Source organism: Sorghum bicolor, chromosome 5, assembly GCF_000003195.3.
Source record: "Sorghum bicolor cultivar BTx623 chromosome 5, Sorghum_bicolor_NCBIv3, whole genome shotgun sequence".
Taxonomy (NCBI): domain Eukaryota; kingdom Viridiplantae; phylum Streptophyta; class Magnoliopsida; order Poales; family Poaceae; genus Sorghum; species Sorghum bicolor.
This window is the reverse complement of record NC_012874.2, coordinates 37,179,168-37,190,008: the sequence shown is the minus strand read 5'-3', so window position 1 is coordinate 37,190,008 and position 10,841 is coordinate 37,179,168. Positions and strand designations below refer to the sequence as shown.

Here is a 10,841-nt window from a genome sequence, read left to right as displayed (position 1 = left end):
TCTAGAGGTCCCGATCAACACGTTGCATCTTCCATTTTTCAAAGACACTTCAGACCCCTTTTCTTCTAGCTGGCCTAAACTAACTATATTACTCTTTAACTTGGGAATGTAGTAAATGTCAGTTAGTACCTTATGCTCCTGCTTTCGTCCCTGAATCACCATGGATCCAGCCCCTTTATCTCCACGCTGGAACCATCACCAAACCTGACAGTCCCACGAACTCTTTCATTCAGATGAGTAAGAGCAGCTCAACACCCTATCATGTGATTGCTAGCACCTGTGTCTAGCACCCACACACCCTCTGGACAATCTATAGGCACCACCTTCTTTCCTGACAGATGGACCACCTCAACAGGCTCCATGGTAATGTTGCTGGCCACTGCTAGGAGCAAAGCTCCATTGTGGTCGGCACCACCAACTGCAACATTTGTCTCTTGCTGCTTCTCCTCTTTCTTTTGTTTCTTGGGCCTCTTCCAATCTTTAGCCCAGTGGCCATAGATGCCACAATTTCTACACCTGCCTTTGCAATGAGGTGTTCCTTCTGAGGTTAGCTTGACACCACCAGCATTCTTCGGTGCACCTCCATCACCATGATGAGGTTGCTTCCTTTTTCCTTGCCTTGCACTGCTACTACCTCCTTCTCCACGAGACTAAGTGGGTTGGACATGGTGCTTGTGTTTCTCAAGCCACTCCTCTTCTGCAAGCATCAGCCTGCCCATCTTGTCAATGATCAGGTCCTCAGTGTTGACAAAGCGATCCTCGGCCACACGTAGTCTCCCAACCAATTCCTCCACTATTAGAATTTTTAGTTCATAGAACATCTCAATGGATACTGCAACCTGATTGAATCTAGCTGGCAACACACGCAGAAATTTCTTGACAACACGAGGTTCGTCAATTGTCTCACCGAGGGTTTTGAGGGTGGCGACGAGGTTCACGATTCGCATGCCGAAGTCCTGTATGCTTTCTCTCTCCTTGAACTCTACATTCTCGAATTTCTTGACGAGCTTCTAGACATTGATCTCCTTCACACGATCTGCACCGACCTTCATGGTCTTCTCTTCTTCCTAGGCTTCTTTCACCGTTTTCTTCACGCCGAGCGCTCCCCACATCTCCTGATCTCATCAATGCACCCATGGCTTGCCAGTCTTCAGCCCTCTTGACATTCTCACTGGCATCTATGGTCTCCTAGATCTCAAGAGCTTTCAAATTGATTTGCATCAGCATAGCCCACTCCACATAATTTGAGCGAGTTAACATCGGCCAAACCAACAAGCTCTTCTTGACACGGCCGGACCCCAACCTCTTGCCTTTTGTCATCTCCTCCTCTTCTCCTCTTCGCCTAGCATAGCTTTGACTTGATTGATTTGAAGACCCTCGCTCCGATACCACATGTTGGAACCAGACCTGCGATGTACAAGCCTGGCGGCGGCGCGACACCGGCTGGTGGTGACCACAGTGACCTAAACCCTAGGCGAGCTCTATGCGTGAATAGAAATAGAAAGAGCAACAAACACAACAAAAATTTCATGCCAAGCGGGCACCTTGCCTAAGCAATCATCATTGGTTTATATATGGCCTGAGGCCTACACCCCCGCCGCCACGACGCCTCCAACAAGCAACCCTATTTCTTGGGATGTTGTGGGACATGCAGACGACGCCGTGACAGGGCCACTAACAGTGCATGGTCACAACATGGTTCATGCACATATCTAAACCATCTACAATATCTACGCACCTAATCAACTAAGACATAAAGTTCTCGACATGATTACAAGAATGAAAACACAAAGCTAAAGCTAACAGTCATGTTGTAGCAGCATAGTTCCATCATAGTTGCCAAGCTTGCCTCGCCAACATTAGAGATAGGGACCACAACAATTACCCAGGTCAGCAATGGCCAACCACAAGGGATGTTGAACAAGTTCTACCAAGCCCAGGCCACACTGGAAACGTATGGAACATCACCAAGCATGGCTTCGGCACCGAGATAAACATGCAGGTACAAAGTTTACACCACATACCTGTTCTAATTTGTTTTTTATATCTCGGATATGCAATATGATTTTTATGCAAGCAAGTATGGTTTTTATGTAATATTGATGTGTCCATTTAGAGACAAATTGTTTTTATGCTTGCATACATAGATTTCTATGCATAGCTATTATGATTTAGTGCTGGTTTCTAAAAAAACTAGATAAATAATGATTCTCGTAGTTTGTTTTCATGTATTTTGATTTTTGCTTTCTATGCTTTTTGAGCCAACCTTGTAAGCGAGAAATCATCTAGAATTCTATATACTGTTGGAGCACATTTTATTATATTGTTGGAACATAATTTTATACGTTGTTAGAGCACATTTATATTTAAAGTTGGAATGCATTTCTATACATTGTATTAACAGTTATCCATGCATTCTTGGAAGACTTATGTACATCATTGGATAATAGTTCTATACTTTGTTGTTACAAATTTCTATATAATTATAAATAATGGCTCTTGTAGTTTGTTTCCATGTTCCATGTACTATGATTGTATACTTGTGGATATATCAGGTCGGAGGTGATGAGCAGTGAGGCCACTAGGTCCCAAGGTGGAGACAAGCTCACAGGCCCAGGGACGGCTCGCGTCCGCGTCCAGCTACATGCTTGGATGACGGATGATGGCGCTGCGGCGGCCATGGGGACTGCTATTGTGTCACGTTGGTTGTGCTGACCATGACTGCGTTGCGTTGGCTCGCTATTTGGCAACTTGGGTGACTTTGGGACATGGCATGGCAGCCTTGGTAGCATTAGTTATCTAGTTTTTTCCCTTGCAAGCATGTGTTTTTATTCATGGTGAAACTGCGATTTGGAAGATGTTTGACGAGCACTATGCTTAGTTGCATAGGTTTCCACACAAGTTGAATTCACTTTTATTGTTTTATTTATTAATTTTGTGTTCTTATACTTGTGTGCATAAGTTTCTATATTTGGCTAAACTGTAAAATGGTATAAGTACATTGTTGATATACAATTCTATATATTATTGATTCATAAGTCACATTTTTAGAGCAGTTTCTACGTGATTTTTACGTGATAACAAAATTAACTTTTATTCACCAAACTACTAGTTTCTATGCAACATCGGTGGTAAAAAATATTTCTGTGTATCTTAACTACTGATTCTATGAATCCGATCATCATCACGTGCTATTTTTCAAATTTCAAATTTTAGGAGAAGATGGTCTTCATGTTTTACTCGAAAGGTTTCCATGTTCTATGCATTATCCTCACCTTAATCATATACCCGTATAGTGGAAAGCATGATACTGGTAGAGGCAATCACAATTGTCTCTGGTGGGATCTTCTTCTCATGGAGAGGTTTTACACGGTCATAAAATTAATTTTTATTTATCGAACCACTAATTTTTTAAATATCGATACAAAAGACTTTTATGTGCATATTGACTAGTGATTCTATGCATCTAATCGACCATCATGTGCCACGATTCAAATTTTAAATTTTGGAGAAGACGAGATCGTCCCATGTTTTTACGCTTGCGGTCTTCACGTTTTATGTATTGTTCTCATGCTAATTACACACCCATAGTGCGAAGCATGTGTTGGTGGAAGCAATCACATCTGTGTCAGGTGTAATGTCCATTTCATGGAGATTTTTTTACGTGGTAATATAATTATTTTCTTTCATCCAACCACTAATTTCTATGTAATGTGAAGATAAATTTTTTCTACACATTTTGACCATTGTTTCTATGCATCCAATCAGCCATCATGTGCCATGATTCAAATTTTAAATTTATAAATTTTATTTTTTAAAAAAAATATATTTGCAATGAATCTTGATTCATGCACAAAAATATCAAGAGGTTAATGATGAAAACCATTTCTAAATTGGATGCTTTGTTTAATAATTATCATGAAAATAGAAGAGATTAGATTGGATGTCTGCATGCACGCATGTGTCAGTATGTGTCAGGCTGCGTCAGCTGCTATCAGGTGAAACATTTTGCTAATCCAGCTCACGGAGAGGTTTTATGCGGTAGCGAATTGATTTTCATTCATGCAACCACTAGAATTTACGCATCGTCGAGATAAAAACCTTTTTGTGTAGTCTGAACTAGGATTTTATGTGTTCGATCGGTTGAGTCTCTAAGAGGTCCTCCAGCTACTCACGCGTCAGCTTAGGGTTGCCTAGCTCGGGCTTTCCTTGACCTATTGGAAGCCCTGGGATATATATATATATATATATAGGAGGACTGACCCTATTTTCTCTGGTAAGTTTAATTCATGTCACATGGAATGTTTGGACACATGTATGAAGTATTAAATGTAGACTATTTACGAAACTAAAAACACAAGTAAAGAGTAATTTATGAGAGAAATCTTTTAATCCTAATTAGTCTATGATTAGACACTAATTACCAAATAAAACAAAAATGCTATAGTGCATGTTAAACTTTAACACCCCAACCAAACACCCTCTAATAGATTTAATTTGAAAACAACTATATGGTCAACACTAATTAAAGTTTTATTCTAGATTGCGTAAGCATATGCTGATGGTACTATCGTATAACTATTGAATGGGCTCCACCAGAATGGCTTCTTTATCACTTAAGTGTACTAATCAAGGTACATTCGTGCGTGTTATACTTGTGAATATGAAATTTAGGGTTAACGAGGTTACCCCTAGGGATCCTCGGTTGTGTGTTATATAGATGGGAAGAGCTCCCATCGTGGCAGGTTACACAAAACATGGGATTACATCTTGATATTCCTAATATATCTCAACTAACACATATTCCATATACACGGTACAACTGTACAACCGTAGCCCCTACAAACGTGCTAGACTAATTCTTCTAACACCCCTCCTCAATCTCAGCCACTTCTAAGGTTGAGATTGTTCTTGAACTGCTGAAGTTTCACAGCTGGCAGAGCCTTGGTGAATCCGTCGGCCACTTGGTCTCTTGTATGTATGAAATGGATGTCTAACTGCTTCTGTCCAACTCGTTCCCGTACAAAATGAAAATCAATTTCTATATGTTTTGTTCTAGCATGGAAAATAGGGTTTGCAGCCAAGTATTTTGCTCCTATATTATCACACCATAGCAGGGCTCGGGGTGGATGTGTGATTCTGAGTTCAGTGAGTAACTTTTGAACCCAAATCATTTCTGCAGTAGCATTTGCTAGTGCCTTGTATTCCGCCTCGGTGCTAGATCTTGACACAGTTGGTTGTTTCCGGGCTGTCAAGGACACTAAGTTATCACCAAGAAACACCGCAAAACCATCCGTTGATCTTCTATCATCAACACAACCAGCCCAATCTGCATCTGAGAAGGAGCTGACAAGCATAGTTCTAGACCTTCGGATCTGCAGTCCAAGGTTTGTAGTTCCTTTTACATATCTCAGAATTCTCTTCACAGCACTCCAGTGCACAGTGGTGGGAGCATGTAGAAATTGACACACTTTGTTAACTGCAAACGCTATGTCTGGCCGCGTCAAGGTCAGATATTGGAGAGCACCAACCAAACTGCGATACTTAGTAGGATCATCAGTCCCTAGTTTCTTACCGCTCACATTGCTTAATTTTTCTGATGGTGATAGTGGTGTGTCAACCGGCTTACATAGCTGCATACCTGTCCGCTTCAAGATATCCATAGCATACCTTTCTTGGGTGAGAATCAATCCATCACGTCCCCTCTTGACTTCGATGCCCAAGAAAAGATGCAGATCTCCCAGGTCTTTGAGAGCAAACTCGGCCTGCAAGTCAGCTAATAGTGCATCTGTGGCTTGAGAGGATGAACTTGCAACAATAATATCATCAACATAGACAAGAACAAATATACTGTGCCCATTCTTGTTGTAGTAGAAAAGAGAGGTGTCGGCTTTGGAAGGCACAAAACCAAGTCGCTGCAACTTACTGCACAACCGAGCATACTAGGCCCGTGGAGCCTGCTTTAGACCATACAGCGCCTTGTCAAGTTTGCAGACATAGTTAGGACGAGCAGGATCCTCATACCCAGGAGGTTGATGCATGAACACCTCTTCCTCAAGAAGGCCATGGAGGAAAGCATTCTGAACATCAAGTTGTCGCAGTGACCATCCCCTGGAAACAGCAATAGACAAAATAATACAGATAGTTGCAGCTTTCACAACAGGACTAAAAGTGTCCTCATAATCTATCCCGTACTATTGTTTATATCCTTTCGCCAGCAGTCATGCTTTGTATCGATCAATAGTGCCATCAGCCTTCCGTTTTACTTTATACACCCATTTGCACCCAACTATATTTTTACCTTGCGGTGGTGGAACAAGGTGCCAAGTCTGATTCCTTAGAAGAGCTTGATGTTCGAGATTCATGGCTGCCACCCACTTTGGATCACCTTGTGCTTCTGCAAGTGAGCTAGGTTCATCAGACGAAGTGGATGCAAGTTGGCACCACCTTACCGTGCCATCGGTGCGAACTTTGGGCTTGCTGATCCCGTGTTGCAATCGAGTGCAGACGGCTGGCGGCTCTGAAGTCACTGCTGGGGAGACCACAGGCGCAGACGAGACATCAGACCCAGCTGGCGAGGCTGTTGTGCCCGCGGCCGTTGGATCAGGCTGTGTAAGCATCAGTTGTGTGGCTGGGACATGAGCACCGGGTTCAGCCGCAGTGGATCCAGGACCGGTGGGAGACGGTGTGGACGAGGCGACAAGGCCAGATCCCGAGGTTGATGCGCCGCCAGGACCTGATCCCGTGCCAAGAGAATCTGCCTCGGGTGCCACGCTGTCCCCGACCGGGGGGCACATGAAATGACCCCGGGTTGTGCTGCATGAGGGCGCCGTTTCTTCACCATTTTGTCCTACAAAATTTTCATCTCCAGCAGACACAGTAGAGCCGTTAGCAGGTAATGGAGCCCAAGGTCAGACAAGTGTGCATCCCCAGTACTATGTGGATTGAGAAGAAGATCTGGTAGGAGAGCAAGCTCGGCACGTAGGTGTGCACCGGCGTTGGGATGGAGTGATGCAAATGGAAACACATGTTCGTCAAATGTAACATCCCTAGAGATGTAGACTCGTCCTTCTTTGGGATCAAGGCACTTAAAACCTTTGTGTTGATTACTATACCCTAAGAACACACATTGTTTGGAGCGGAAAGATAGTTTAGTGGTGTTGTAGGGACGAAGATGAGGCCAGCAGGCGCACCCGAAGGTGCAAAGGGATGAGTAGTCTGGATCCTTGCCGTAAAGATGATAGAAGGGTGTCTCATTGTTGATTACCCTTGATGGTAGCCGATTAATTAAGGAGACAGCAGTTAGGAAAGCTTCATCCCAAAATTTGAGAGGCATAGTGGCGTGTGCAAGAAGGGTGAGACCGACCTCTACAATGTGTCTATGTTTTCTTTCAGCGGTGCCATTTTGCTGGTGAGTGTGAGGGCAAGACACACGGTGCATGATTCCAGCATGTTGAAAGAAGGAGGTAAGGGCTTGGTATTCACCACCCCAGTCGGTTTGTATGGACCTAATCTTTTTATCAAATTGCCTTTCAACAAGAGTTTGGAAGTCTTTAAAACACTGGAAAACTTCATACTTTCTTTTTAATAAATAGATCCAGACAAATTTGGTGTGATCATCAATAAAGGACACATAATAATTGTTTCAGCCAACAGAGGTGGGAGCTGGACCCCATACATCACTAAAAACAAGATCAATAGCACTAGCAGAGATTGTGGACGATCTCGAGTAAGGTAGCTGGTGGCTTTTGCCTTGCTAACAGGCGTCACACACACTTTTATTTTTGGACTCTTGAGCAACTGGAAGCTGATGATGATGGACAACTTGTTGAACTATGGCGGCAACAGGATGACCTAGGCGGTGGTGCCATAGGGACACGGAGGGCTTGACGACTCCAAGAGCTTCTTTATTTGGCGACCGCACAGGATAAAGACCGTTCTCACATCGGCCTTCGAGGATCGGTTTCCTCGTTGACTGTTCCTTAACAACAAAATAATTAGGATGAAACTCAAGAAAAACTCTATTGTCATGAGTAAAACGATTTACAGAAAGAAGATTTTTGTTTGCACTAGGAACATGTAGAATATTCTTAAGCTGAAGATTTGTACTTGGGGAGCGCAAGATGCCATGACCAACATGGCTGATTCTCATACCTGAACCATTGGCTGTGTGCACTTGGTCACCTCCATGGTATTTGTCGCGAACAGTGAGCTTGTCCAGCTCACTGGTGATGTGGTCCGTCGCCCCAGTGTCCATGTACCAGTTGGAGTCTACACCATAGTGGGACGAGGTAGCTGCAGATGCCGACTTCTGTGGTGGCGTGTAGGAGGCATCATGCCTCTTGAAGCAGTCGAAGGCAGAGTGGCCTTCCTTGGTGCAGATCTGACAGAACATGCCCGGTTGAAACGGAACACGTCTGCCTCCACCACGGCCTCCACTACCACGGTTGTTGTTGTAGTTGTTGCTGCGGTTGTTGTATCCACCACGGGCGCCATTGTTCCTTCCTCTGCCACCACGGTATCCGCCATTGTTGTGACGCCCTCCTCTGGACGCCAGATTGGCAGAAGATTGATGTCCGCCGCCGCCGCCACGTATCTCCATGCGTTGTTCATGGCTGACAAGCTGAGCGTAGAGCTCCGCGACGGAGATCGGCTCAACACGGGCGGTGACCGCGGTCACCACTGGATCATAGTCTGCGTCGAGTCCAATGAGGATAAACGATACGAGTTCCTCATCCTCCAGCTTCCGGCCTGCGGATGCCATCTCGTCCGCAAGGCCCTTCATCTTGCCATAGTACTCAGCAATAGTGGACGCACCCTTGCTAGCAGTGGCAAGGGCCATCCTTGTAGAGATCACACGCGCACGCGACTGCGAGGCGAACAGCCTCTCGATGGCTGCCCACGCGCCGGCCGCGGTGACTTCGTTGTTCACCTGTCCAAGAATTTCCTTGGACATGTTGGAGAACAGATAGTTCAAGACCATCTGATCTTTCGCCATCCATGCCTCAAACTCAGGATTTGGCTTTGGTGGCTCCTTCGAGTCTTCTTTCTCTTTCTCAGATGAAAGATATGGAGACGGTGCCTCGACCGTCGGGTGAATGATGCTGGCAAGCTGCGATCCGCGCAGCGCAGAGAGGACCTGCGCACGCCATGAAGGGAAGTTTGCTCGGCTGAGCTTTTCGTTGGTGGGCAGGAAGGTGATGGGGAAGAAGGCGGCTGGCGGCGTAGGAGAGGAAGAGGTAGACATCGCGATAGTCCGGTAGGATTATGGCTCTGGTACCATGTGAAATTTAGGGTTAACGAGGTTACCCCTAGGGATCCTCAGTTGCGTGTTATATAGATGGGAAGAGCCCCCATCGTGGCAGATTACACAAAACATGGGAATACATCTTGATATTCCTAATATATCTCAACTAACACATTTCCATATACACGGTACAACTGTACAACCGTAGCCCCTACAAACGTGCTAGACTAATTCTTCTAACAGTGAACTCTAAATTCTAATCCATGTGGGGTCAGTTGTGTTGAAGACATCTTGCATGGTTCTTTTATAATCCGTCCAGCTTTATATAATACATATAGATTAGAGGGAAGCTACACCTAACAATGTGACCAGTTCATGCAGAACAGTTACTTGCTGATTGTATACATGGATGGGGGAGAGATCATTGCTTCTATTGGACATCAAAGGGCTCACCTTATCACTGATCTGGTTCAAGCTCATGTATGCATCCTTGATTATGGATTTTGAGGCCCCAATCCCCTTCAGTTGGCCTTTGTCCTCCATGTTTCCCCCTGCCTCTAGGTGCTCTTCGTCGTCCATGATTTGTTTCTTTAGGGTATTAGATCAAAAAGTTTTCCTACGACTGTATAAGGTGTGCTGTCGTCTGTTGGAGTTGGTGATATTTTCTTTTCATGGGCCTTATATGGGCTTGTTCCCCCTTTTTCTATTTTATCCCTTTTTTGTTTGTCTATATGGGCCTTGTTGACGGTCCTTAGTTCTCACATTTAACCATCAACTAATCATAGAAAAGGATCCAAATACAACCAACAAATAGACTTAGGGTTTTATCTGACAGAATTCCACGAGTTTTGGTGTTTGTCTATTTCTGCAGGGGGTTATCAGGAAATACGGAAGAAAGGCCCACATGTCGGGTTTACATAGAGATATTAATGTGCCGCACAATTTTCTATCATCTAGAAGACTCCAGAAGCCACGGGAACGAACGGGAAGGCAATCGGGCTCGGAGGCAAGGCGCCCGCCCTACTCTCCTGGGCGCCCGCCTAGCTACAGTGCCCAATCAGGACACGTTTCGCGGATTATGCTCCACCGACCTAAAGGATCAAGGAAAACCGTGCGATTAATGTCGGTTTGATCTGACGGCCCAGATTCATCTGAAAAGACTATATAAGCAAGGCCCCCTGGCCCCTGGAGATCATACCTCTTCTACAGAATCAAAGCTAGGGTTTCAATTCTTCATCCAAGTAGAGAGAATCCCTCTAGTTCTTCTAGTTCTACCTCTAGTTCATCTAGATCTAGTTCTAGTTCATCTAGTTCTAGTTCTAGTTCCTCTAGTTCTAGTTCTAGTTAGTTCTAGTTGTAATCTAGAAAATAGGGAGAGAGAAGAGGAGAGCGAAGGAGGAGCCGGATCTGTCGGATCTTCCTCAACATTATACTTTTGCAGCATCAGGTTCGTTCTTCATCGTTCTCTAGGTTCTTCAATTCATAATTCCTGAGTTCTTTAACTACTTTTGTTTACATTCAACTTATTTATTGGATTCCCGCTTGCATCAAGTGCTCTAGTCTTTATAACGCTAGAGTAGTAATTAATAGATTA

The 10,841-nt window shown here is 44.4% G+C and overlaps 1 protein-coding gene across 1 annotated transcript in view; it reads right to left on the bottom strand.

Annotated features, from left to right (window-relative positions):
- The window catches only part of LOC110435928, a 9,851-nt gene extending 604 nt beyond the window's left edge, over positions 1–9,247 (bottom strand). Inside the window, exons 1-4 of the mRNA XM_021462037.1 lie at positions 8,155–9,247; positions 5,974–6,111; positions 5,671–5,890; positions 278–516 (exon numbers count right to left, since the gene is read on the bottom strand). Coding sequence (XP_021317712.1) covers positions 278–516; positions 5,671–5,890; positions 5,974–6,111; positions 8,155–9,247 — 1,690 coding nt within the window. The remainder of the gene's footprint in view (positions 1–277; positions 517–5,670; positions 5,891–5,973; positions 6,112–8,154) is intronic.